The sequence below is a fragment of the Pseudorasbora parva genome, chromosome 2, assembly GCF_024679245.1.
Source record: "Pseudorasbora parva isolate DD20220531a chromosome 2, ASM2467924v1, whole genome shotgun sequence".
Classification (NCBI taxonomy): domain Eukaryota; kingdom Metazoa; phylum Chordata; class Actinopteri; order Cypriniformes; family Gobionidae; genus Pseudorasbora; species Pseudorasbora parva.
Genome location: NC_090173.1, coordinates 7,674,556 through 7,702,538, shown reverse-complemented (window position 1 = coordinate 7,702,538; position 27,983 = coordinate 7,674,556). Strand labels below are relative to the sequence as shown.

The 27,983-nt window shown below is 42.2% G+C and overlaps 1 protein-coding gene across 1 annotated transcript; it reads right to left on the bottom strand.

Moving 5' to 3' along the window:
- Positions 1–13,676: 13,676 nt before the first annotated feature.
- On the bottom strand, positions 13,677–17,055 carry LOC137048418 (uncharacterized). Its single transcript, XM_067426575.1, has 2 exons — positions 17,049–17,055; positions 13,677–15,785 (listed from the first exon to the last, which is right to left on the bottom strand). Exons 1-2 carry the CDS (start codon positions 17,053–17,055, stop codon positions 13,990–13,992), a joined length of 1,803 nt encoding a protein of 600 aa, XP_067282676.1. The 3' UTR covers positions 13,677–13,989.
- Positions 17,056–27,983: the final 10,928 nt, after the last annotated feature.

Here is a 27,983-nt window from a genome sequence, read left to right as displayed (position 1 = left end):
TTGCCTTTTATAACATTCTGCTGTTCGCCTAATTCAGCAACAGTAGCGATCGATTCTTCCTCCCAAAAGTTTGGTTTTCTTTTGGAAATGGTGGCTGATTATATCATGAACTCTAGGCTATATATAGGCAGGTCAGTTAACAGCACACCAGTTTAAAACTTTTAATTAAGACATGATGGAAAATGTGATATCTTTCATTTCAAATGTGTATATTATAATGTATTGTCTTGAACAGGGACGTGCACAGGATTTTTGAGGGGCAGTTGCTCTGGCCTAAAAAAGGGAACCCCCCCCCTCCAACCGATAAAAAAACCCTCATCATCAGTCCAATTACATATTATTGTTATTGCCATTATCATTATTATTTTAATGCCCCCTAGTGGTATTTATGTTCTGCTCAGGAAAAATATTATAGGTGAGGCTATTTTTTCCCGGGGGGTGCGTATGGTGTGTTTGAGGCCATTTCCCTTGCCTATACCAACAAAGAACTCAAACCAGTCAATATCAATAGTCTAATAAAAAAAGACAATATTAATTTAACTGCCATCAACAGTTTATGATCGTCAGTTTATTATACCTTTCCGACAACGTTAAGTCTCACCCGAAAACCGCGACAATCTCGTTCTGGTGCTGTTCATGCAGGCTCAGCCAGGGTGGTTAAAATGATTTTGGGGGCCCCAAGCAAAATGGACATGGCTAACCTTCTACAGATAAACGGGCAATGATTAAAACATTTTTGTAAAACTTTAAGAAACCATTTTTAAAACATCTATAAACATTACATAGACAGACCAAATATTCCTAACACTTTCTTAAGGGTTACTAGTTGGTTTGTAAACTGTCTATAAACATTATCTGGATGGTAATTATAAAGTTTCAACAGATGACTATAATACCTTGTTAATTAACTAATTAATAAACAGTGGGTTGTCCTGATACTGTACTTCAAAATGCAACAGTGTAAAAATTGCCACACAGAATAAAGTAACTGTTCAAGATCCATTGGTAACTTATACAAATAATATCATATTTGCATAAACTGTTACTACCATATATCCCGACACTAGCACATTAAGATAAGCTAATACGAAAAAAATCATGTTCCTCTGCCTCTTTCTGGTTAAATAATGTTTATAATAATAGGTAATATAGCATGCTATATGAACTATTCCAGGTTATTTATGCATAGCATAGAAATAGTTAGTATAGCATGCTATGCCACTTTCATCAAAACCTATTACAAAGCTATAGCAATTTTATGTCATTAAATACGATAAACAATTAATCTGGAACAGATCTGCGTCTTCCTTATCTTGTTAAAAAACATATTACAGTATGTAACCATATTCCATCCGTTCGAGAGAAAAAAAAATGCACTAACTGTTCGTTACAAGCAGCATTTGCCGTCAGGCAGGTAGCTAACATTAAACATATTTTTGCTAGCCTACCTGCTGCAAAATTACACCATTTTGTACAAATAGAGCTATTTTATATAGTGTAATTTATCACTTACCACTATCTTGTTTTTTCTCTTTTTTTCTTTTCTGGCTTCCTAAAGCATAATCCCGCTTCATGATTGCCGAGGAGGTTTTGTATTTTGCCGGCAGCAGAGATCAGAGATTGCGTGGTTGGGTGGCTGCTGTCAGCGATGACTGAGAGGGCTCCCGTGAGGGGGATTCCGATAACAGTGTCATTGCACTTTACTGCATTGACTATCAAAGGGGCGCTCAAGCAGTTTGTCGTTGTATTTTATTCTTAACCTGTCGTTGTCTTGAGGCCTCAGGCCAGCTCGAGGCCCCAAAGAATTGCTTGACTTCCACTTTCGGACGGGTTCCCTAATATGGAAGTGAATGAGGCTTTGCAAATTTTTTTTCTTTCTTTGTTTTTCTTTTTGTATCTAGGCCTACGTGAAATTCTGCATCCATTGTACGATTTTTTAATTTATTTTTTCCACCTCGGAAGGGCAACGTGAGTCGAGAAGGGCATATGGGCAGTTGCCCGGGCAACCTGAGCAACCCCCCTGAAAGAATCCAAAATAATCAAAGATATTTGATATTTTTCTTTGAACAAAGACATTTGTTTTATTGTGTTTCACCCCCCTCTCTCTTATCAGTGGGGCTGTTTGGGATTCCTAAAGACAAAGAGATGTTGAGGGCCTGTAGGCCAAATGGTGCCACACCTGTAGTACAGTGGGGGAAGTCTGGTCTGACTGGTCAGTTTGAATGTCTCAGGGTTTCAGTCACATGGTCACGGGAGGGATAAAAGAAGATTGCAACTGTTGCTCGAGGGTCTCTCTTTCTCTGGGGGTCTCTTTCCTCTGACGCTCTCTTGTTCTCTGGCTGGCTCTTCTAGGGCCTTCTTTGGCTCTTCTCTTTGCTCTCTCTTTTTCTCTCTCTTTCTATCTTTCTATCTCTCTCTGTCTCTCCCTATCTCTCAGGTAACATTCTATACATGCTGGGTACGATTAATGGTATAAGTTTTATCATCTCATTCATCTATTTTGTAACTATTTTAATTGTAACCATAACCGGATTTTGTCATTAAATTCTTTCAATTATAAATGATTTGCTAACTAGTTTTGGTTTGGTATTGACTTTGAAGTGCTCCCTATTGCAATACAATATAGTCACATTAAAGCAACGCTCTCCCACATATTTTGCTATTGTAACTGCGCTTATTTCCGTCATTGGTATAAGTTGCAGTGGGTGGTTATAGACAAGAAATGTACAGTTTTCTACCATCACGCTGATAACGTTTCTTTAGTCGTTCGGCAACCCTGCAGTCAGAACCACTGTAGGCGATCCACCCTTACACCCCTGTGCACGTCCCTGGTCTTGAAAACTCTTTACTGTCAAATGTGTGTTGAATGTAAACTCCTCTTAGGAACTTTACCATTCAATGTGAATTTATCTGAGAATATTCTTAAATAAGGACATCTATTCATTGGTTCATGCCTATGACATCATCCGAAATCATCGTCGTAAATCAACTCTAAGACTGACACTTAAGATTTAGACTTACACTTTACTTAAAGTATGATTGGGATGCTTGATAACTAACTTTTAAGCGCAGCTGTGAGCCTATAATTTTTTTACTCTTAAGACAATTCTTAGCAGTGTTCTTGTGAGTAATTCTTAGATGCTTGATAAATACAGGCCCAGGTAAAGAGATGTATAGCTGATGAATTATCCAGAGTGTACTTACCTGAGACCGGCTCTCCTGATCAAGAAATAGAAGCTCAGGTGCATATGATAATGCCAAACTTACCCATGTCAAATTACTAGATGAATTAAAAAAGGAAACAAAAAATTATGTGATTCTGACAAAACTCACAGACACAGTGCTAAATGGATGGACTGAAATGAGCCAAGCAGCAAAAAATAAATATATATATATTTTTTTTTTTTACTAGGATATTGGACCTTCAGAGAGGAAATATCAATGATGGATGGAGTTTTGTTCAAAGGAGAACAGCTCAGAGTTCCAGCATCAATGAGAGCAGAAATGCTGAAGCGAATTCATGAAAGTCATCTAGGCAAGGCAAGGCAAGGCAAGTTTATTTATATAGCACATTTCATACACAGGGGCAATTCAAAGTGCTTTACATAGAAAGGAATTAAAATAGGGATACAAATACATAAGAAAAAGAATACAATGTAAAGAGAATTAAAATAATAAAATTATGATAACCAAAGAAAAGAACAGGTAAACTAAAACAGTTATAAAAAGATTTAAAAATAATATGCATATATAAGGTGCAATCAGTCAGACATACAGTGCTCAGAGCTCATTCAGTAAATGCACAGCTAAACAGATGTGTTTTGAGTCTGGATTTGAATGTGGCTTCTGTTGGAGCACATCTGATCTGTTCAGAAAGCTGGTTCCAACTACGGCTGGCATAATAGCTAAAGGCAGACTCTCCTTGCTTTGAGTGAACTCTTGGTATTTCTAACTGACTTGATCCTGCTGATCTGAGTGATCTGTTGGGTTTGTATTTAATCAGCATATCTGCAATGTATTGAGGTCCTAGGTCATTGAGTGATTTATAAACAAGTAGAAGTACTTTAAAATCGATCCTAGATGTAACTGGAAGCCAGTGTAAAGACCTGAGGACTGGTGTGATATGGTCATATTTTCTGGTTCTGCTCAGAATCCTGGCAGCAGCGTTCTGTATGAGCTGCAGCTATCTAATGGTCTTTTTGGGAGGCCGGTGAGAAGGCCATTACAATAGTCCACCCTACTGGTGATGAAAGCATGAACCAGTTTCTCTAAGTCTTGCCTGGAAACAAAACATCTAATTCTTGCAATATTTTTCAGATGATAGTAAGCTGATTTAGTTTTTGGTTTGACATGACTACTGAAACTCAGGTCTGACTCCAAAATCACTCCAAGGTTCCTGACTTGATTTTTTGTTATCAGACGTTTCACCTCAAGATATGCGTTCACCTTGAGAACTTCATCTTTGTTTCCAAATGTAGTGATTTCAGTTTTGTCTTTGTTTAACTGAAGATCGTTTTGGCACATCCAGATGTTAACTTCATCAATGCATTTGCACAAGGAGTCAGTGGGGCTGTAGTCATTAGGTGATAGTGCTAAATAGAGCTAGGTGTCATCAGCATAGCTGTGGTAAGCGATATTGTTCTTTTTCATTATTTGGCTCAGTGGCAGCATATACAGGTCGAAAAAGAGTGGTGCAAGAATTGACCCTTGTGGGACTCCGCATGTCATGGATGTCCACTCAGACTTATGGTCTCCTATACTTACATGATAACCTCTCCCTTCTAAGTATGACCTGAACCATCTGAGGACCATCCCAGAAAGCCCAACCCAGTTTTCCAGCCTGTCTAGAAGTATGTTGTGGTCAACAGTGTCAAATGCAGCACTGAGGTCGAGTAGAACCAGAATTGATTTTCCCGTTCATAGGGAACTCCCGCTGCGTCCCCGCTCTGGGAACGCCTCTGCGTGATTGCGTCGTGAAGCACGTATGTCATCAGTCCAATAGAGAGATGGAACGTCATAGGCGGGTGACGTCACTGACCCGGAAACTATAAAGCCCACCGGCAAACACACGCCTTTAGTTTCTGTTGCCTTCAACAAGCGCTCTGTGTTATCTTGTCCGTCAACTCTGTGTTTGTGTCTGAGTTCAGACTTTATTATTTTGTTTGCACTCACACAATATCACAAATATAAGAGAGATTATGGCGAGCGAACAGCAGTACAGAAAGTGTGTTCCTCCCTGCTCACGTTACATCACGAGTGGGGATACACATTTGATGTGCGTTGTTTGTTTGGGAGAGCAGAACGCGCAGTCGGCACTCGAGGATGCCGGCTGCGAGCATTGTGAGGCGCTGCCTCTTCGCGTGCTGCGATCCCGCTGCGGGTCCCGCTGTTGCTAAGGCTGAGCGGCGGCTCATGTCGTGGGGATCACAATTGGATCTGACGGAGGGGTTTGAGACGGGCTCCACCCTATCTCTGCCTTCACCCGCCAGATCCGGCGCCGCTTCTCTGGGTTTGGGAGCCCGCGCTGCGGTTTCTACCGCCCGGGGGGCGTCCACGGCCGCGGCGCTGCAGTTGTCTTCCTCTGAGGAGGTGGATGTCTGCAGCGTCAATGTAGGGCCTGAAGACTCGCCACTTCTGACCCCTGCTAGTGAGGAGCTTATGGAGGTTCTGAGCAGAGCAGTGGCCAAATTAAATATTGACTGGCCACATTAGCACAATGAGCGAGCCTCAGTTAAAAGCAGGCTCGACAAACGCTTTCTCGCCTCTCGCTCTGCTCAGCCTCCAAGGCGGAGCTTGCCGTTTTTCACAGATCTCCACACTGAGGTGTCGAGATCGTGGAAGCGGCCCGTGTCTTCACAAATTTTCAGCTCCCATACGTCTGTGTATAGTAACATCGCAGGGCTGAATAGACACGGTTATGGTCATATGCCTAGGGTAGAAGAGACGCTCGCGAGCCATCTCTCGCCTGATTCGGCATCGGCCATAAAGGCTCCATCTTTGCCCACAAAACCCCTGAAAGTCACACCTTCATTAGTGGGCAAAGCGTACTCGGCAGCAGGTCAAGCCGCTGCATGTCTGCACACCATGTCCATCGTGCAGGCATACCAGGCTGACCTGCTATGAGACCTGGGCGAGAGCCATGAGATAGGGGCTGATAAATGAGCTCCGATCTACCGCTGATCTTGTTCTCCGGGACACCAAAGAGACGGCCAGATGCGTTGGCCGTTCTATGGCAGCCCTGGTGGCCACGGAGAGGCATTTAGGGCTCAATCTAACAGAGATCAAAGAGAGAGATAAAAGTTTCCTGCTTGATGCGCCGCTGTCTCCAGGAGGCCTGTTCGGTGACGCTGTCACTACGGTTACCGACAGGTACATATAGCGCAGCAAAAACAGCGTCGCCACCCGCACACCCCCACAAAAAGGGTGGGCCGGTGGTCGGCGCTCTCAGGCGCAGCCTTCCAAGAAAGCTGATCTGAGGACAGTGATTATTTCGAGGAAGGCTGCATCTAAGAAGTCCTGACGCTTCCGGGCTCAGGACGGTGAGGGTGATCCCCTCCGCAGGCGGACGGTGTTTACCGCAGTATATGGTACCCGTGCGTCCGCGGTACCCTCACAGGGTCGTTCTCGCCAACCCCGCCCGAGCGCCGGGGCGTGGAGGGCCCTCGCAGGTCATCCGAGGATGGCCTGCGCCCTCCGCGGAGGGAAATTGTGCTGCTGGGCCAGTTGTTCCCTGCCGGTTCGCCGTTTCAGGGTGCTGCACTCACGGTGCAGAGTACATCAGAGACCAGTCTCGAGAGGCTGGTACCCTTAGTAGATTTTGTGTCGGAGTGGGAGAATCTGCGACATATCTCGATGGGTCCTGCGGTGCATAAGAATTGGGTATGCCATTCAGTTCAGGTGTCGTCCTCCCAGTTTCAACGGGGTCCTCCCTACGTTGGTGGGCCCCAAGCAGGCTCTGGTAATGTCTCAAGAAGAACATTAATGCAAAAGGGGGCGATACTGCAATACTACAAAAGACGCTGCTGCAAAAGGGGGCGATAGAGAGGGTCCCCCCCAACCCCCCCCCCAACCCCCCAGACAGAGAGTCAGGCTTTTACAGCCGGTACTTCATCGTGCCAAAGAAGGATGGAAGGCTGCGCCCTATTTTAGATCTTCGTGTCCTGAACCGAGCAGTGGCAAGGCTCAAGTTCAGGATGCTTACACTCAAACAGATTGTGTCTCAGATCAGGTCCGAGGACTGGTTTGTCACGATAGATCTCAAAGATGCTTACTTTTATATTTCCATCCTTTCACAGCACAGGAAGTTTCTGAGGTTCACTTTCAGGGGAGAAGCGTACCAATATCGGGTGCTTCCCTTCGGCTCAGCCTTGCATAGGGTCGATCCTCTCAGCCATGAAAGGGGTGAAACTAGACTATCCACTTACTGTAAAACAGTTTCAGAGGCTGTTAGGTCTGATGGCAGCAGCGTCCAACGTAATTCCTTCGGGTCTGCTGTACATGAGGCCTTTACAGTGGTGGCTCAAAACCAAGGGCTTTTCCCCGAGGGGGAACCCTTTTCGCGTGATCAAGGCAACACGGCGGTGTCTCCACACCTTGGTAATGTGGAAGGACCCTTGGTTTCTGGCCCAAGGTCCGTCGCTGGGGGCACCGTGTCAGCGTGCGTCTCTGACCACGGATGCCTCCCTGACGGGCTGGGGGGCGACCATTAGTGGTCGTTCCGCCCAGGGCCTGTGGCAGGAACACCAACATTCATGGCACATAAATTGCCTGGAAATGATGGCAGTGTTTCAGGCTCTGAAGCACTTCCTGCCATATCTCAGGGGCCGGCATGTGCTTGTTCGCACAAACAGCACATCGGTGGTCTCTTATATAAATCATCAGGGGGGTCTAAGATCTCATTGCTTATACAAGTTGGTGCGCCTTATCCTCCTGTGGGCTCAGGGAATGTTGCTGTCGGTCAGGGCAATGTACATCCCAGGGAGCCAGAATGTGGAAGCAGACATCCTGTCGAGGCAGGGGCCGAGGCCCGGGGAGTGGAGACTCCAGACCGAGGTGGTGGAGCTCCTTTGGGAGAAATTTGGCAGGGCTCACGTAGACCTGTTTGCCACACACAAGAATTCTCATTGTCCGCTGTGGTTCTCCCTGTCGCCGCCAGCTCCTCTAGGACTGGATGCGGTGGTACAGGAGTGGCCGAGGCTGCCCCTGTACGCCTTTCCCTCGATTGCTCTGCTTCCGGGAGTTCTAGAGAGAGTGCGCCGGGACGGGGCCCGTCTTCTGCTAGTAGCCCAGTTTTGGTCGGGCCGAGTATGGTTCTCGGACATTGTGTCTCTCCTCGACGGCTCTCCCCTGGAGATTCCGATCAGGAGGGACCTTCTCTCTCAAGCGGGCAGGGTCTTCGTGCACCCTCGCCCGGAGTTGTGGAAACTGTGGGCTTGGCCTCTGAGGGGGCCCAGCTCATAAGGTCTGGTCTCTCGGCCGAGGTTGTTGAGACCATTCTACACTCTAGAGCTCCCTCCACGAGGAAACTGTACGCTTTGAAGTGGAGGCTCTTCACGTTGTGGTGTAGAGCTCGCCTGTGGGATCCAGGTAACTGCCCTGCGAGCGCAGTTCTGGAATTCCTGCAGGACAGATTCTCCGCTGGGTTAGCCCCCTCCACATTAAAGGTGTATGTGGCGGCCATAGCTGCTTACCACACTCCTTGGGGTGGTGTTTCTTTGGGGCGACACCCTTTAGTAACTCGTTTCCTTCGTGGAACTCTGAGGTTGAGGCCTGTGACACGCACTAGGGTGCCGGCCTGGGACCTATCTATTGTCCTTCAAGGCCTTTCCGAGGCTCCCTTTGAGCCGCTCGAGGAAGTATCAGAGAAGTTTCTCACTCTAAAAACTGTTTTCTTGCTGGCTATTTCTTCCTTGAAAAGAATAGGAGATTTGCAAGCCCTCTCTGTGGCACCCTCGTGCTTGGAATTTGCTCCAGGTATGGCCAAGGCCTTTCTGTACCCGAGGCCCGGCTATATTCCTAAGGTTCCCACCAATCCGGTGAGACCTGTGGTGCTTCAGGCATTCTGTCCTCCTCCTTTTATGACGTCAGACCAGGAAAAATGAAATCTGCTTAGTCCCGTTCGTGCTCTCGACACTTATGTCCACAGAGCTGCCCTGTGGAGAAAATCTAAACAACTGTTCGTCTGTTACGGGCCACCCTCGAGGGGGGGCCCGGTGTCAAAGCAGAGGATGAGCAAGTGGGTGGTCAAGGCTATCTCACTTGCGTATGTGGCGGCCGGACAGCCATCTCCTTTAGCTGTCCGGTCCCACTCCACTAGGAGTATGGCCGCCTCTCAGGCCCTGTTGGCAGGGGCCTCCCTGCAGGATGTCTGCGATGCAGCAGGCTGGTCCTCACCGCACACTTTTGTCTGGTTCTATGAACTGGACATTAATGCTACTCCGGGGGCTCGGGTGCTCGCCTCTTAACATACACAGGCGGGCACTCGGCTCCTATGGGGACGTGGGTATTCTCGTTTCCAGAGCGGTGACGCAGCGGGAGTTCCCTATGAACGGGAACGTCTTGATTACGTCTGTAACCTTAGTTCCCGGAATTGGGAACGAGACGCTGCGTCACCCGGCCATGCTCCCCATATGCCCGCAAGCGCCTTGTTTCAGCCTTTTACAGAAGCTAAAGCCATGTGTTTGCTGGTGGGCTTTATAGTTTCCGGGTCAGTGATGTCACCCACCTATGACGTTCCGTCTCTCTATTGGACTGATGACATGCGTGCTTCACGACATTTACTCCTTCACGACATTAGTTCCCTATGGACATTGGGGCGGCAGTGGCTCAGTGGTTCATGTAGGTTGTCTACAAACCAGAAGGTTGGTGGTTCAATCCCCGGTTCCACTTGACCAAGTGTCGAAGTGTCCATGAGCAAGACACCTAACCCCAGCTGCTCCCGACGAGCTGGATGGCGCCTTACATGGCTGACATCGCCGTCGGTGTATGAATGGGTGAATGTGAGGCAAAAATGTAAAGCGCTTTGGATAAAAGCGCTATATAAATGCAGTCCAAATGCAGTCCATTTACATTACTCCTCAGAGTAATATAAGGTTACAGACGTAACCGAGACGTTTACCTGTATAAGTATTTAAGCGAATATCATTTATAATATTTAAGAGCGCTGTCTCTGTGCTGTGATGCGGTTGGCAAGCAGATTGAATATTGTCAAAGTATCTGTCTGAGTTTAAGAATTCAGCTGATTGAAAACAACTTTTTCAATGATCTTGCCTATGAAGGGAAGATTTGAGATTGGTCTGTAGTTGCTCAATGTGGAGTTAATTTCTCTTTTTCAGAAGAGGCTTAACTATTGCAGTTTTAAGGGCGGTTGGAAAAGTTCACCACTTCCAGGAGATCTGCTTCCAAACAGTTAAACACACTTTTGAAAAAAGACGTGGGGAGTGCGTCAAGGGCGCAGGTTGATGTTTTAACCTGTTAAGCTGATTTCTAAATTTTGAAAAAATCCTAAGAAATGTATACTCAGACTAAAACAAATACAGTTTGTGAATCCTTTGCACTAAAAGCATAATTATGGTCTCATTTGAAAGCAGACACCTGGCAGTTTACTGTAAAGTCAAAATGATAATATTTTTTATAATAAAAAAAAGCTATAATAAGCTTCAAAGTTTTGTAAAGTTATTAGAAATTTATTTGTATGAAATATCTTTATGAAAATAAAATTGAAGTGGGCCTTGGAGAAATCTAGAAATGCACTACAGCTAAAGCCACAAGTCTGACCATGTTATATTTCAGATCTGAAGATGATCAGTCTAAAACTCTGAATTTTATTAAACGTTTTACAAGATCGTTTCATGTGATTTTATTTTGAGATATCTCTGAAATATCAACTGATGTTTATTGCCACATCTTCTCAGCTTTCATTCTCTATTTTGCCTCTATTGTTTAGAGGTGCAAACTGCCCCATTCAGTTTGTCTCCCCAACACATATTCACACTTCTGCGGACTGGTTATGGCTCTAATTATTATTCTTTTGTCTGCATTATAATTACTAACGATTCTCTATTCAAACTGTTCTATTCAAACCTCATTTCTAAATCAAACCTCTCACTTTACCCTCACTGAGACTCTATTGAATGCATTTCGTCCAAATAAGCATTTCAGTAGTTTTACATTTAGAAAATGTTCATAAAAATAAAGTATTTACTCAGTGGCAGGTGCATCTAGGGCAAGCTAGCATGTTAGCTTAGCACACCAGCAAAACAACAATTTATACGATTAAAATCATGTTTTATTCAAAACTTGCTTCATATCACTTTATAATTTATAAGTCGAGTGTTTTATATAACAATATGTGATCTCATGTAGCTTCGGGTCAAAAAATCTGACAGAAAATATACAATGCTAAAAGCTATGTGGAATAGCATTGCATTATAAATATCATCTATTATGAAACCACCCAACATGGCATAAAGAACACAGACCAACCATATATTGCCGCGATTGTGTGTTTATTGTCTTAAAACGTGTCTATCTGCATAAAATAGCCATCTGACGATCGCTAGAAAGCAGCTTTGGTCATGTCAGATACTTCCTGAATGTCACATGGTGTGTCTGTTCTTCATCTATGCATAGGGGAGTGAATTTTCAGTAGTACAGCTTTCCAGCGCCCTCCGGCTGCCAGAATGAATTGAAAACACAGCATATCACTGTCTACTGCTCTCATAATCACACATCCGCGGATTTTGGATAAAGATTGAATAAATAATACTTCTCTGTATAGAAATTTGACTCAAACATGTGAGAATCTATCAATATTTCTCCACATCTGCACACATTTGAAGTAAAAGCCCTGAGGGAAGTTGTTTTGTCGAGTGTCTTCATGACGACCAGAGAAGAGTTTTTTATGAATGGGAGCAAATGACGCGCATATTACAATCAAAAGGTAGCGACGCCCAAGATCATATTCATAACTCCTGGCACATATTAACACATTACGGTCATTATAAGACTTTGAGAATAAAACAGAGGTAACAAAATTAAACTTTAGTCTTAGATCTTTTTAATGATGTATAGTTTGTCAAGGTAATTACTTACATCTGATAGTAATTTTGAGCTAATTTAAGCAAAGAGAGTTTCAGCACGTCCTCGTCCTCGTGACGCTTATCAGGTTAAGATGCTGTACTGTGTCTTCTAAAATTTTACCGTCAATTGTTTCGAAATCAGACATAGTAATTTTCTGAGGTTTTGGTCTGATCTGTCCCCCAGAGCAACTCAAAGATGTGCTGATTGCCTTTCTGATATTATTGATTTTCTCTGAGAAGAAGGAAGCAAACTCGCTGCATTTGCTGTCTGAGAGCATTTCACTAGGAATGTGACTCGGGGGTTTGTTAGTCTCGACAGTAGCAAAAAGAGTGCGCGTGTTGTTTATGTTTCTGTTTATAATATTTGAGAAGAAGGTCTGTCTAGCTTTGCCTAGTTCAACATTGAAAGCATGAAGGGTGTCTTTATAGATGTTATAATGGACTACAAGTTTTGTCTTCCGCCACGTTTTCAGATTTTCTGAATTGTCTTTTCATTATTTGAACTGCTGTTGATATAGCAGTATATATAAACAGTATACTTTTTATTTTTATGCTGTTTTATATTGTTCTGTGGTGTTATATGTAGTTGTATTTTGCTAACGTACCTTTTGTTTTGTTTTGTTTTCTTCCCCAATGATCTAATTACTTTTTTTTATTTTTTATTGTGCGACAGTAAAGTGTTATTTCTTTATTCAACCTCTGGTCTCCTGTATAAGTTTTTATATATTTTCCGCCACTCCTTCCGAACCTATAACTCATCCAGTTTTGTGTTGGAGGACATAAGTGCTACAATTGCATTCTCAGGAGTTGACTCTGGGACTGGAACGGGCTCTGGAATTTCCCTCACAGGAACAGACCGACTATTGAGAGCACCCGGAGAGATACAATCTAAACCAGGTGTGTGAGACACCAATGATTACCAATGATAATGATCCAATTTGATTGGAAATAATATCAAAGGCCGCACCTAGATCAAGTAGGATAAGTATAGTTAAGAGTCCAGAATCAGCGGCCATAAACAGATTAACAATTTTTACCATGACAGTCATGCAATGGACGAAATCCAGACAGGACAAAACACATGCGCACAAAGCATCTCAAGGAAAGGGAATGTTTATTTAAAAACATTCAGATAGTTATAACTGAAGCAACATAATAACCATGACAAGGTGAACATATTCAGATAATCATTAGAGTAACTCTATAATAAGAGGATCATGTTTAAAGGTTAAACTTCCTGCAAAGTGCAAATAACATATAAAAGATAATGTTAACATTAGAAGAAAATAAAATGTTGCGTATAGTCTTCTAATCATTTAGAGATCTAGTCATTTTATTAAAGAAATGTAGCAACTCCTTGCTTAAAATGTATTTCCCCCACTATTCTTTATAATAAAATGGTCAAAACCAATCATGAATCAATCTAGTCTAAGAAAACATTTAATTAGTTGATCAATTAATGAGTCGCATGAGCGTGTGAGTCACTTACTGACCCACAATTCATCACTTTCAGTCATGTCTGACGCAAGAAAAACAAAGAACAGTTATAGGTATGTATATTTAAGTGACAACACTAATTTATAATAATAACAAGCAATATTTACACAAAAAAATTATTCACTTCGATCCAAAGAAAATATTCAGACCAAGAGAGTTTACTTTTTGCTCTGCCAATTAAAATATTTGCAAATAAAGTCAAAACCGAAGTAGCAATTGTGTCTCTGAAAACCATTTCTGTTTCTGTTACTGTCTATTACTTTTGCTTCAAATGAATCAGTGTTTTTTTATTTATGTAGGCGCACATTCTACTTGAAAATCAATAAAATACAGAGCACCAAAATGATGCCTTTTTCTTCTTGAAAACAATGTGCTTCTCCTTCCGATCTCTGCCATGTTGAGGACGACTGCCCTACTGTAAAACACATTTATTCTCATACTTCTTTTTCAGCTCATCAGTCTCTTTCTGGTGTTTCTCTTCCATTTCTTTCATTTTGTCTTTCAGATTTTGCTCTTTTTGATTTGAGAGTTCACTCAGTGCACTGTAGTCTTTTTTATTCTCATAACGCTCTTTTTCATGCTGTAACTTCAGCGCCTGAATCTCTTTCTCAAGCTTTGACGTGAGTGCATGACATTCCTTCATATATTTCTCTTTGAATTCATTTAATTCTTCTGCTTGTTTTCTAGCCTCATCTTCGTGCTTTCTTTTCATTTCTTTTAATTTCCGTTCATAGTCTTCCTCCATCTCTTTTCTTTCTCTCTCCTCTTGTTCTCGTTTGGCTTTATCTTCTCTCTTTCTTTTCTCCTCCTCCTCTTTGCGCTCTCGTTCAAATGCCTCTTCAAGCTTTTTCAGTTTCTTTCTCTCTTCTTCCCTTCTCTCATTCTCCTCTCTCACTCTTTTATCCCACTCCTCCTTCCATGATTTTTCCCATTCTTCTTTTTGTTTTTTCATCTCTAGTTTACTGTTCTCATACTCTTTCTCTATTCTCTCTCTTTCTTTAAGCTCCTTCTCAATCCTCTTATTTTCCTTTTCTTCTCTTTTTCTTTTTTCATCTTCAAATTCTTCAATCATTTTCTTTTCTTTCAGCTCCCATTCACTCCTCTCCTCTTTGAGTCTTTTCTGGTATTCTTCCTCATTTTCTCTCTTCAGTCTCTCTTTGTGAAGTTTCTCCATTTCTCTCCTCTCTTTCTCATACTTCTCTCTATATTCCTGGTCTCTCTTGCTTCGTTCACTCTCTAATTTTATCCGTTTGTCTTCTATTTCTTGCTGATCCCTTTCCCACTGCTCCTCTTTCCTCTTCTCCTCTAATCTTCTTTGCTTTTCAGCTTCTTGTCTTTCTTTCTTCTCCTTCTCTTCTTGTTCGTCTCTTCTCTTAAATTCATTTTGCAAGAACTCTTCCTTGATTCTGAGTTCTTCCTCTCTTTTTTTCCTCTCTCTCTCCATTAGTTCTCTCTGTTTGTCCATTTTCCTCTCTATTTCAGCAATCTCCTGTGTGTACTTTTCATGCAAACGTTTTCTCTCTCTCTCCATTTCCTTCTCTTTTTCCTTTAATATTCTTTCTGTTTCCTGTTTTATGGCAGCTTCTGCTTCTTTGAACATGTCATTGGTGTAACATCCTCCTCCATTCTTTTCAACCATTCTGTTGATTTTTTCCAGTAAGTCAATGACTTGTTTAGAATCACCTTGATTTGTGTTGTCAATCACATGATATCGTTCTCCACAATCTCTGATTAACGTCTTCATATCGGAATCAGCATCTTCCAGGTAACTCTCAAATGTCTGAGCTTTCAGCATATCACCATAGGTGAATATTACAATGCTGAACATCCCAGCATTTTTTCCAAAGGTTTCCTTGATCAAATTCAGAGTTTTTGTTTCTTCCTCCGTGTATCTTCCGATTCTAATCACCAGCAGGAACACATGAGGTCCTGGAGAGAGGAGGCTGATGCACTTCAGAATCTCTTCCTTCACCACATCATTTGAGACATGTTTGTCGAACAGGCCTGGAGTATCAACAACAGCTACTGGAGTTCCATTGACAAACCCTTCTTCCTTCTGACACGAGGATGTCACGGATTTTAGACTGCAATCTGATTTAAAGACTTCTTTTTGGAGAATAGTGTTTCCTGTAGCACTTTTCCCACTTCCAGTCTTCCCAACAAGCACAATCCTTACACCTGTACTTGTTTTCTGACACTCATTTAAAGCTGAAGAAGAGAGAGGAAGAAAAAAATTCTTATTATGATTATTATTTTGTTGTTTACATCTTATTATTACTGTCATGTTTAGTGTTACGAAAAGGTTGAATACACAGGTTAATTAAAGATCCAAATGCAGATTTATTAGAGTAATCCATAAATCAGGCAAATGGTCAAAACATTAACATTCATTTAAATACAATTACATATTTGAAAATATGTTGGTTATTCTGAGAGGTTAATCAAGTCTTTATAAAATCAGTCTCTGAACCAGGGGCCGTATTCACAAAACACCTTAAGGCTAAAAGTAGCTCCTAACTTGCCGATTTAGGAGAAACTCTTAAAAACTATTTTGCTCTAAAAGTATTTCACAAAGCCTTTTAGCGTTAAAACTAGGCCCTATATCTGTGAAAGGTTAGGAGTAGTCAAAAGGACTCCTAAGTCACTAGAGCCCCTTTCACACTGCACGTCGGACCCGCAATATTCCTGGAACATTGCCGGGTCGCCTTCTGTGTGAAAGCAACCACGTCCCGGGATTGATAACCGAATTCGACCCGGGTCGGGGACCTAGTAATATTGCGGTATTCGACCCGGGACGAGCGCTGTGTGAACAAAAGCCGAAACTAATGCCGCAACGTGTACGTAGTTATCGTGCGACTCCTAGAGCTTGTTTTTTCAATAATACAACCCTGCAGTGCCAGAAGAGCTCGTCTGTGTTTTAAACGCAGAGAGTGTTCGTATACAAAAGAAACTAAAATTAAGCAAGCAGAAATGAGCGCAAACTGGACACAAGACGAGACCACGGAGCTCCTTACTATCCGCGCTGAAGCTGAGATCGCTCGCCGTTATACGTCACATCGGGATGTCACGTGTCAACTCGACCCGGGACCGTTAAGCGTTGTGTGAGAAAGCGCACATATTACGGTATTTCGCTGGCAGTATGAATGGGCCAAATCTAGCGGCCCGGGAACAAATGCCGGGTCGCATTATCCATGTATTTGCCGGAATCGCAGTGTGAAAGGGGCTTATGACCACATCCTAATGATTGTTGCTGCAATCCACATCTCCAAGACGCTTGAAGAAACCCTCCTGCAAAGCTCCTGAAAAACTATGAGCAAGTTTACAGGACAAAAGCGGTTTAAAACCAAAGGGTGGTCACACCAAATACTGATTTGATTTAGTTATTAGGAGTTCATTGATAAAGTTTATCAGTTGGCCAGTTTAATTTTGACAGGCAAGATGGCGCCAGGATGTTTGCCGGCTTGCCACAACCTGTCATTGTCTCTTTTATTTATAATGTTTCTTGTTTGTTTTATCGCGCGCTCTGTTTGCTCCCCGCTGGTATATGATCGCATGTCGCTGCTAAATATTCGATCCGCTATGTCCGACTGCTTACTTAGCAATCCCAGAGATGATTGGCATCTGCACTCGCATTTTGTGCCAGTCGCATTGAGGAAAATGTGTTACCTGCCGGGATGTCTGTGCCTGTGGAGGAAACGGCAAAGGAAGCGTGGGAAGCGTGCTGGAGCCCTTGTCAGATCGAAGAGGACCAGGAACTTTCCAGTCATCGGACCAGCTTCTTCGATGGCGGAGGCCGTGGTCGTGAACTTGAGTCATTCATACATTCTGCCTGTTTTGCCGTCTTCGGCGCTGATGTCTCAGTCTTCACGGATGGCGTTCGTGAGGCGACGGTCTGCAGATCGAGGAGTTAACCATCGGAATCTTCGCTATTTACGTGACGGGAGTCCGGTAACTTTTAACGATTCCTCTCTGCGAACGTCTTCTTCAAATAATACTCTCTCTCCAGTGACAATGGCTTTGATAAATGCGAGATCTCTGGCAAATAAGACATTTATCTTGAACGATTTTTTTCTTTCTCACGAAATAGATTTTTTATTTGTTACTGAGACGTGGCTTAATGCGGGTGAAATGACATCTCTTTCTGAACTTTCTCCTCCTGGCTGCAGTTTTTTTAGTACCCCTAGGTCTGTTGGCCGTGGCGGGGGTCTTGCAGTTGTTTTTAATGACAAGTTTAAGTGTAGACTTTCACCTTCAGCGTCTTTTAGCACTTTTGAATCTCAGTTAATTACGCTGAATTCTTTTAAATCTGTGCTATGTGTTTTGATTTATAGACCCCCTAATTCTCATGGAGATTTTATACAGGAGTTTTCAGAATTTTTGTCTGGTGTAGTATCTTCTTTTGACAATATTTTAATTTTGGGGGATTTTAATATACATGTGTGCTGCCCTTCGAAGCCCCTGGTTAAAGAATTTTTTAATTTATTAGAGTCGTTTGATTTTTTGCAATGTGTTACGGGTCCAACTCATGAACGCGGTCATACGCTTGACCTTGTATTGTCGTTGGGATTCGCTATTGATAGCGTGAAGATTGTTGATACTGTTTTTTCTGACCATAAGTCTGTTATTTTAAATACTAACTTTCCTTGTGTTCCACTGGCTAATACTGTTTCAGCCTCAGTTTCGGCCCGCATACTCAATCCATGCACAGCTAATAGTTTTTCAGCTGTTTTTTATGGTTCTCCTTTATTTTCATTGATAGAGTCATACTCTCCCTGTATGGGTTTAGAAGAGTTGGTCGATCAGTTTAACTCTTCTTGCTTGGAGATTTTAGATGCTGTGGCTCCTGTCAAAGTCAGGGGGAGAAAAGACAAATCGCAGCCCTGGTTGAACAGTACTACCCGTGCTCTTAGACAGGAGTGTAGGAAGGCTGAACGCAAATGGGTTAAAGATAAATTACAGGTGTCTTATGAGATTTTAAAAAACAGTTTGAACGAGTATCAAAGATCTGTTAAATTGGCTAGATCAAATTATTTCTCTCTCATCATCTCCAGAAACTGTAATAATTCTAGAGTACTTTTTTCTACTGTAAATGCTGTTCTTCATCCTACTGTGACTCCTGCACTTATTCCTTCTGCTGTCATGTGTGAAGAGTTTTTAAAACATTTTATTGGTAAGGTTAATGGAATTAGATCTCAAATTTCACCTGTTGGCAATGATTGCTTTGTTTCTGTTGCCCCTCAGAAACAATTGTCCAGTTTCATGCCCGTTTCTATGCAGGAGCTTAAGGATATAATTGCTCATATGAAGCCCACTAGGTCGCCTGGTGATGTTCTCCCGTCTTCTCTGTTTAAGCAGGTACTTGATTCAATTGGCCCAAGTATTCTGTCTATTATGAATATTAGTCTGTCATCTGGTGTTGTTCCAGTTAGTTTCAATCACGCGGTTATTCAACCCCTTTTAAAAAAACCCGCCTTAGACCCATTTGACATGAGTAGTTTTCGTCCGATCTCAAAATTGCCATTTATTTCTAAGATACTCGAAAAAATTGTGAATATACAGCTTAATGACTTTTTAATTAGGAATAATATTTCCGATAGATACCAGTCAGGTTTTAGAGTTGGTCATAGTACAGAATCTGCTCTTTTGAGAGTGTCTAATGATATCCTTCGAGCTGTTGATTCTGGGAATCGTGTTGTCTTGCTGATGTTAGATCTTGCAGCTGCATTTGATACAGTTGATCATAACATTCTCATTGATCGTCTTAGGGATCAGATTGGTATTCAGGGCTTAGCCCTGAAATGGTTCTCTTCTTATTTGACAGAGAGGACCTTTTCAGTCTGCTTAGGTGATTATTCTTCTTCCGTTGCCCCCCTTGTGTGTGGGGTTCCACAGGGCTCAATACTGGGACCGATTTTATTTTCCCTTTATATGCTCCCTCTGGGCTCTATCTTTGAGAAATTTGGGATTCAGTATCATCTTTATGCCGATGATTCTCAAATTTACTTACCATTGAAACAAGGGCATAAATGTGCCATTCAGTCTCTTCATGCATGTTTGGCAGAAGTTAAGTGCTGGCTTGCGAAAAATTTTCTCCAATTAAATGAGGATAAGACCGAGGTTATTTTATTTGGAAATAAGGGGTGTGTGGATGATGACTGCCTAGGGTTGCTTCCTGGGAAAAAACTGTCTAGTGTAAGGAACCTTGGTGTTATTTTTGACTCTGAGCTGAGATTTGAGCAGCAAATCAACGCTGTCGTTAAGAATAGCTTCTTCCATCTTAGATTAATATCAAAATTGAAATCTATCCTGACTTTTAATGATATGGAGAAGGTTGTTCATGCTTTTGTGTCATCGCGTTTGGATTATTGTAATGTGTTGTATCTGGGTGTGAGTCAGGCTTCCCTCTCCCGTTTGCAGCTTGTTCAGAACTCAGCTGCCAGACTTTTAACGGGCACTAAAAAGAGAGAACATATTACTCCAGTTTTAATTAAACTGCATTGGTTACCCATACGATATAGAATTCAATATAAAGCGCTGTTGTATGTTTTTAAGTCTCTGCATGGTCTAGCCCCTGAGTATGTTACTGATTTAATCAGCCGCTGTCACTCCAGCAGGTCTCTGCGCTCAAATGATCAGTTGCTTCTTGTGGTTCCACGAACACGTTTAAAATGTAAAGGTGACCGGGCCTTCTCTGTTGCAGCTCCTAGGCTTTGGAACAACCTTCCGCTGTCTGTAAAGACTTGTCCATCATTGGGGGTTTTTCAGAGTGCGCTAAAAACGTATTTGTTTTCCTTAGCTTTTGATAATGCTTTGTAAGTTGTGTATGTCATATGTTAGTATTGTTTTTGCACCTATTATTTTTAAATTTTCTTGTATACCTCATGTACAGCACTTTGGTTCCACTTGTGGTGTTGAAAGTGCTCTATAAATAAATGAAGTTGAAGTTGAAGTTAAACAAAATCTATTTATGATATTTTTGAAAGCATTCTCACTTTACAGTATTTCTACACAAGTGTCTAAAACTGTTCACAGTACTGTAGCTTTGCAGGAGGGTTTCTTCAAGATTCTTGGAGATGTTGTGGCAGTTCTTGTGGATTTTGTCTCCGTTTTTTCAATTTCTTCAAGTAATCCCAGACGGACTCGGTGATGGTGAGATTAGATGTGGATCAAACAGCTGTTGTCAGACTCCTTCTGTATACACTGTAGCGACTCAGGCGAATCAAACACACAATCGCCAGTTACATTTAACAAATATGTTTTGAATGCTTTGTGATTAGTAACAGACCTTCCCCCAACACAACAGAGAAAGATTCTCCGTTACCCTGGAAACCATCTGATAAGACGTTTTACGGCCCAAAAGAATTTGGCCACATGAAACGTCCAGAGTTAAAGACACAAAGCTTGGAAAACACATGCTTTTGCCTCAAATTATAAACCATCTATAAATGAACATGCACCCCAGGACATTGTATGTAAACACATAACTGTTTTGTAAAATGTTTCTTCTGTATGATATTTTGCATCTTTGTGTCTTTGTCTTAACAACTTACTAGTTCAGGTAACCTCATATATGTCATGTCTCCTATCAAATTAATGCTCACTTCACGACTTACACTTCCATGTATGTCACTTATTCAGAGAATGCAGTGTGTGTTTGTTGCATTAATTAGAGTATGAATGGTCAGAGACCCACTGATTGAAGCTTGAAACAAAGAGCCATAAAATCTCCAGAGGAATTTCCCGCTTGGAAATCCCAACAATCTCATTGGTCAAGTCTACCCCAGGAGGGCGTGACTACTCCCAGACCTTAAAAAGAGGAGTGCTCGGATGCCCTCCCCCTCTCTCTCTCTTCTCTCTCTGGCTGAACCAACACGTCATCGTGGCTGGCCCTTGAGCCAGGCCACCAATGCAGGCCCTCCAAGCAGGGAGGGCCTCCATACACAGAGCCATGTGCTGTGTGGGACTAGAAACCCGAGGCCCACACACGACTATTGGGCCAGCAGGCCCCAACACTTCATGTGGACCTTCTTCGACCATCAGAGACTCTGCAAGTTCACCGTCGTTTCTTCACTCACCATGGAAGGACTCATGCGTGGTAAAACCCATCAGACCAAACCATCAAACTTTCTCCTGCGATTTCCACCTGGACGGTCTTCTAAGGCTCAAGCCATATGCAAGTATCGTACACAAAACAAATTGCTGTGTAGTGAGTAAAGCTGTAAACCCCTTTGTTCAGACAAAGGGGCTTATAGTCACAGATGGTTTCTCTCAAGGTTTCAGACTCTTTGTATGTTTTGTGTATGTATGTGTTTTATGTCTTGTTCGTGATTTATAGATATTAAATTTTGTGCGCAATATATGTTTGGTTCTGACTCCCTGCCTGCAAATGAATTGTCCCTTAAATGATTGATCTGGTTATGCGCTCTAAGCGCTTATGTAAATACAAAGGAAGAATAGTTTTTCTGTAGCCATGAAAAATATCCTTTTCTTAGAATTAAGTGATAATCAATATTAAATGTTCACAAACAAACTGATTAATTGATTGCAATGTTAATGTAGCTACATAAAGCTAATCTGTTTAAATTATTCAAATATTCATAATTAATCATAATGAGTTATGAATAATTATTAATATTTCCCTTAAGAGCTAATTCGCTACAGAATGGTGGAGAATGCGGGCATCATTTTAAACAATTGTTTGCAGACGGATCCAGTAATCAATCAAATTACTGGATGTACCATAAAATTGTATTGACATCATAAATGCACATAAAAGTTTCTGACAAAATCAGAAAAACTAGAGCTTAAGTGCGCCTTCCTGTGAACAGCAGAAAGTTTACCAGTGCTAGAATGCATGTTTAAATCGTACGATAAGAAACTAACCTGAAATTATCTAAGAAATCATATTTTCAGTCGTTAAACAAGCCTAAGACTAATTCTGATGAAGAAATGCCAGATTAGCAGCACGTATAAACGGTAACTACCAGAATAAATGATCCTGATTGTGAGTGAAGAAAAAACACTACTTTCAGCCTTTAATGCCTAATTCTTTTCATGAGGAAGAAATCTCAGATTAGCAGCACGTATAAACGGTAACTACCAGAATAAATTATCCTGATTGTGGTTGAAGGAAAACACTAATTTCAGCCTTTAATGCCTAAGTCTTTTCATGACGAAAAAATCTCAGATTAGCAGCATGAATTAAACTGCGTGACGAAGAAATCTCACTACAGTGTTTTTAATGGTGACTGAGCGATCCTCCTCAGTCACCGATCAAGGCCTTATTATTATTCGTTACGTCATCGTATTCATATTGATGCGTCAAACCGCTCTTATGAAACAGTCGCGTCGAATTAGTGGTGTAAATTCTAGCCTAGCTAACTAGAAAGTCACCATTATCTGTGGAGCGATGTGCTGTTTGATTTGTGAGTCATGACTGACCACGCTAGAGTTCTCAGTGTGTGCCCTCAGTGGGGCTCGAAAGTCTGCTCCCTTTCGGGTACCGTTGTGGGCTGGCACTGGTCTTGGCGACCCATGACCACAGAACGTGTGAGCAGACACTTCTGATAATCTGATAGCAGCACTCACGTCACAGACCTGTGTGTAGCCCAAGCTAGCTTGTAAGCCAAAGCTAGCTTGTAAGCAAACCTACACGTATAAATTAAAGCCCTCTACCTCAACTAAAGCCCCGTTTCCACCACAGGAACTTTACCCAGGAACCAGGAACTTTGGGTGGTACTCGGTGTGTTTAGACCGCAGGAACCAGGGTCTAAATGAAGTTCCGGGTAAATATTTCCCCCTCCAAACGGCCCTGCTCGCGAGGTAGTACTTTTTCAAAGTTCAGGAACTTTCGAGGGCGGGACTTGGGCGCTGACCATGCTGATTGGTTGAGCTGACGCAGCATTTTATTTCAACTCTGCATTTTTAAAAGTCTTTTGCGAGGTTCGGTCTACGTTCAGTAATAATCAGTCTTACACGCCGCGCTCATGTTGACAAGAGAGGAAAGTAAATTTTTCTGAGAGGTTAACTTTTTATTTCGTAAGTTATGAAGATAATGTTGGAGTAATGACACAGCGTATTATGGCCCAGGCAGTTTTTACTTTAACTGCGCCTGACAGAAGATTTTTTTTTTCTCAGATGATTATTTAAACAAATAAATAGCTTATAATATAATACTGTATTAGTCCTGGTGGCCGTTAAGAGTCGCTATGGCTTCAGTTAACACACTCCAGCTGCTGGAGAAAACAGCGGCGACATTTTTGATGTGGCAGACAAACTGCTTATGTGACAAAATGATTGCGATTGAAAGTCATTACATGTAAACACCAGATCGGTTTAGATAACGTCTCATGTAAACAGTCCACTAAATCTTTCAATCGGTACACACAAAAATGATTACTGTCCGTTAGGGCTGTCATTTTTGAAAAAATTCAAACGGAATTAAAATATCAAGCAATGCATTCGAATATATTCAATTATCTACAACGCCGTCATCTCCAGCAGCTGGAATGTGTTTACGGATGCCATAGCAACTCTCAACGGCCACCAGGACTTTACGGTTTTATAAAAGCTATTCATTTGTTGTAAAGTGTAATAATCTTCTCAGAAAAAATTAATTATAATGTCAGGCGCAGTTGAAGTAGTTAATGATTGTTTGCTTACATAGGCTTAGGGACAGTGTCATTATGCCAACATTATCTTCTTAACTTCTTATGAAATAAAAAGTTTATCCCTCAGAAAAATGTAATTTCCTCTCTTGTCATGCTTGGTGCATGAGCGCGACGTGTGCTCTTCAGTGGTGAAGGTGCGCGCTGTGTACATCACATAAGGACGCACACTCAAAAGTAATCCGGTCAGGTCATTTACATGGTGAAATGTTTAGTTTGATCGATTCATGAAAAGGTTTATCCACCCATCTCAAAACGATTACAATTTCATTCAGTTTGGGCATTTTTATTACGATTGATCAGGTGTTTATATGGAGCATTTTTCTTCAGATTTGACTTTTAAACTGATTACAGTGCTCCATGTAAACGCACCGACAGTAAAAACAATTGCGCTACATGGCACTTTAAAAACCGGATAGTTTATTTATAGTTCGATTACGGATATTTCGCGTCATCTTCGAATGCATATCGAAAAGTGACAGCCCTTGTCCGTCACTGGCTTGGAGGAGCAGTCGCGCGCAGTCCTACATCACCGGACTAATTTGCCTAATCTTCTCGGAACTTTATCGCGGTCGAAACGCAGACAGCTGCAGGTCTGGGGGGGAGAAAAGTTCCTGTAAAAAAGTTCCTGGTACAAATTGTTCCGGGTAATTTTGGTGGAAACGGGGTTAAAGCTGTTAGCACCCTGCTAACACCTAGACAGGTTTGAGCATAGAGTGTAACTTTCGTACCAAAGATTTTACAGACATTGGGACCCTTTAGACTAAGGGACTTTGAATCACTTATTGGGGATCAGAAGCTTGTGGAGCTCCGAATCAAACAAATCCATTGAGTCACAAATGATTCACCGATTTGAACCGCTCAAAGCGCCACAATCCGGTGACCCCTGGGGGTCACAACAGGAAGCGCAGCTAAAACTTATTGAAACATCTTTAACAAACCATTCACAAAATGTCTTGTTGAAGGTGTATTCAATTAAAGACAATGAATGAACCATCTAAACCTGAGGTTTCTTATAAGGCATGATTTTTCAGTAAATTGTAGTCCTCATTTTGTGAAAGCTGGGTTAACCAGACAAAGAGAATGTTAAATATGCATCTTCACTAGCAATCAAAGGCACCATCAAATGTGTCTAGATTTATAATCGATATGTGCTCATATTCCAATTATATATAGAGACATTGGTTCGCGAGAACCCTGAAAATTTGAAATAATTTTGAAATGCCATGATGCTTAACAATCTTGTTTACTGAAATCACACAACTTAAGCAGTTTGATGCGCGCTTCGAATCACTGATTCAAGACAAATGATTTGCGAGAGTCTCGAAGCTTCACAAGACCCCTGAGGCCTCAAAGGCACCCATCACTGGTTTAAGCTGCAGTAAGCTCTTGTTTTGTGTGTGTTTGTCTTACTCTGATCTTATCCCTTCAATTTCATTTTATTTTTACTTTTGTTTAGCCTGAATATCCCTATTCAGCTAAATTTAATTTGATTAAATTTCAAATTTAATTAAATCAACTCTTCCATTTCCTTTTAAGTTTTTCTAAAACTATAAGGAAATTCTAATTTTACCTTTATTCCTCTATTTTTTTATTTTTTATTTTATTTCATTGACTATTCATTTAGCATGAATATCCCTATTCAGCTAAGTTGGATCTAATTAAATTTCAAATTTAATTTATGTCAACTTGTCAACATACCTTCCCTTTTAGTTTCTGGAAGCTATAAGAAAATTCTTTTGTACTTTTACCTTACTTTAGTTACCGTGCCATCACCATCTTCCTTCTCTGCATAAGATTACAATAGTTCTAGCAAATGTTGTCTCTTTAAAGAGTCACACAGGCTATTAGTCTTCACTCCCCAGTGCCAGGCCTAGTCCATGAAGTACGTTTACCGGCAAAATGCACTGTAGACCACATACAGAACTAGAAACATTTCCCATTGTTTCTTTTCTTTTGACATTAAGTTGTTTGGTGTGTCCCTGCTAGCTTAAGCTAACAGTCTAACCCTATGAGTATGATCTATGCAGTATCACACACAAGTGACACCTGCTTAGCCATATCTCCTAGTTGAAACTAAATAGGTAAAAACACTCCTTTCTTCTTTTCCCTTTCCCTTTCTGATCTCATCTTATTTATTTATTTTTTCCAGTTTTGTTTATTTTTGTTACTCTCTAAGTGAAAGCCTGTGAGAACCATTTGTGTTTGAGTAATAATTTGACCACACGTATAGCCCAGTCATTAGCTGACTGCTTACAGCCCGTCAACCAATATACTTAAATTCATAACTTGTGTTAACCAACACCAAATCTTAACACCGTGCCTTACTAGCGGCACCCATCAGCCATCGTGTCTTAGGCGGCTCACATAACCATTCCCGTGGCCCCCATAGCCATTCTCCTACACAGTTAGCTCACCAGCTCTGTACAAACTTGCAGTGGCCTTTGCCATTTCTCTCTCGTTCTCCCACAAAGTGTGCCGTTATGCCCCAGACATCCAGCCCTGCCACCACCAGGAACCCCTGTAGACCCGGCAGAGCATGTGATGGGCATCCTTCAGCCTAAAGCAGACAGCAACCTGCAATGGCAGAGAAAGGAACAGTGAAACTGCAACACAAGTGGACAGCAGACACCAGGCTGAGCAACAAAGACTTGACCAGCACCATCGTCTCCTTGGCAACACCCCCACAGGCCTCAAAAGGGAGGTAAACGGACTGACGCTGTAAGTCACAGAGTTCCACAAAGAACCAACCCCTGCTCAGCATGAGAAGGCACAGCTCAGATGCAAGGACGCCGACAGAGGAGAGCTACTGGAAGAGATCACTGGTCTTCAGGAGGCTCCGACAGCTGCTGGGCACCAAGAGCAGCTGGATAAAGCTACCGTACAAGACCTCCAAAGAGAAATGTTTCACACAAAGACTCTGTTAAAACAGCCAATGTGGAACTTAAATAGAAAAGACGTTAAAGCTAAGGCCTTTGGAGGCCATCTACATGCAGCCAGAAGCTGAAGTCCAAGCACTGACTCGGCAATCATGCAGCATTAGAGACAAGCTCAATGTGGTGTGGTCCAAAAGAACTAAACGGCCCGACCAACTGCAAATTAATCCTCAAAAGAAAGACGTACCCTGCTGAACTTCACATCAGCAGCGCAAGCTCCTCCAGCCCTGCACACAGACGCAAAGGGGGAGAGGAGCCCAAGCCCTTTTGCTTTAAAAACCTTTCACCAGCCATTTTTCCTGCAAACCCCTGCAGCCGCAGAAGGAAAAGGATGCATTCAGACAAACCCTGAAATGGCACGTGAAGACCTCAAGCCAATGGACAGACCCTTTCCTGCGCACACCAAAGCTTGCAGGAGACCACAACATCCATGCCTATCTATGAGACATTGACCTTCACCTGCAGTCTTCGGCGACGGTGAACCACCAAGAAAGACTCTATCTGCTCTGGATCACATCCAGCCCAGAGATGCGACGCTTTCTGGCTCGGCAGCCAGGAAACCTCCACTCGGACTACCAGCAGCTGAAACAGGCCAACATAGAGAACTTTTCGGACCCTGAAAGTGGATTGAGTGCTGCCCTAAGACACTAAACAGGGCAGACATAAAATTGCCTGTGTTTCTACTACAGACTCAGACAAACCTGGAATGGAAGGAGGACACCAGCTTCAAGAACCTTCTCCTCCAACAACAGTTAGTCACCTTGTAGGCAATACTGCCAAGCCCCACACTATGTCATGCATGT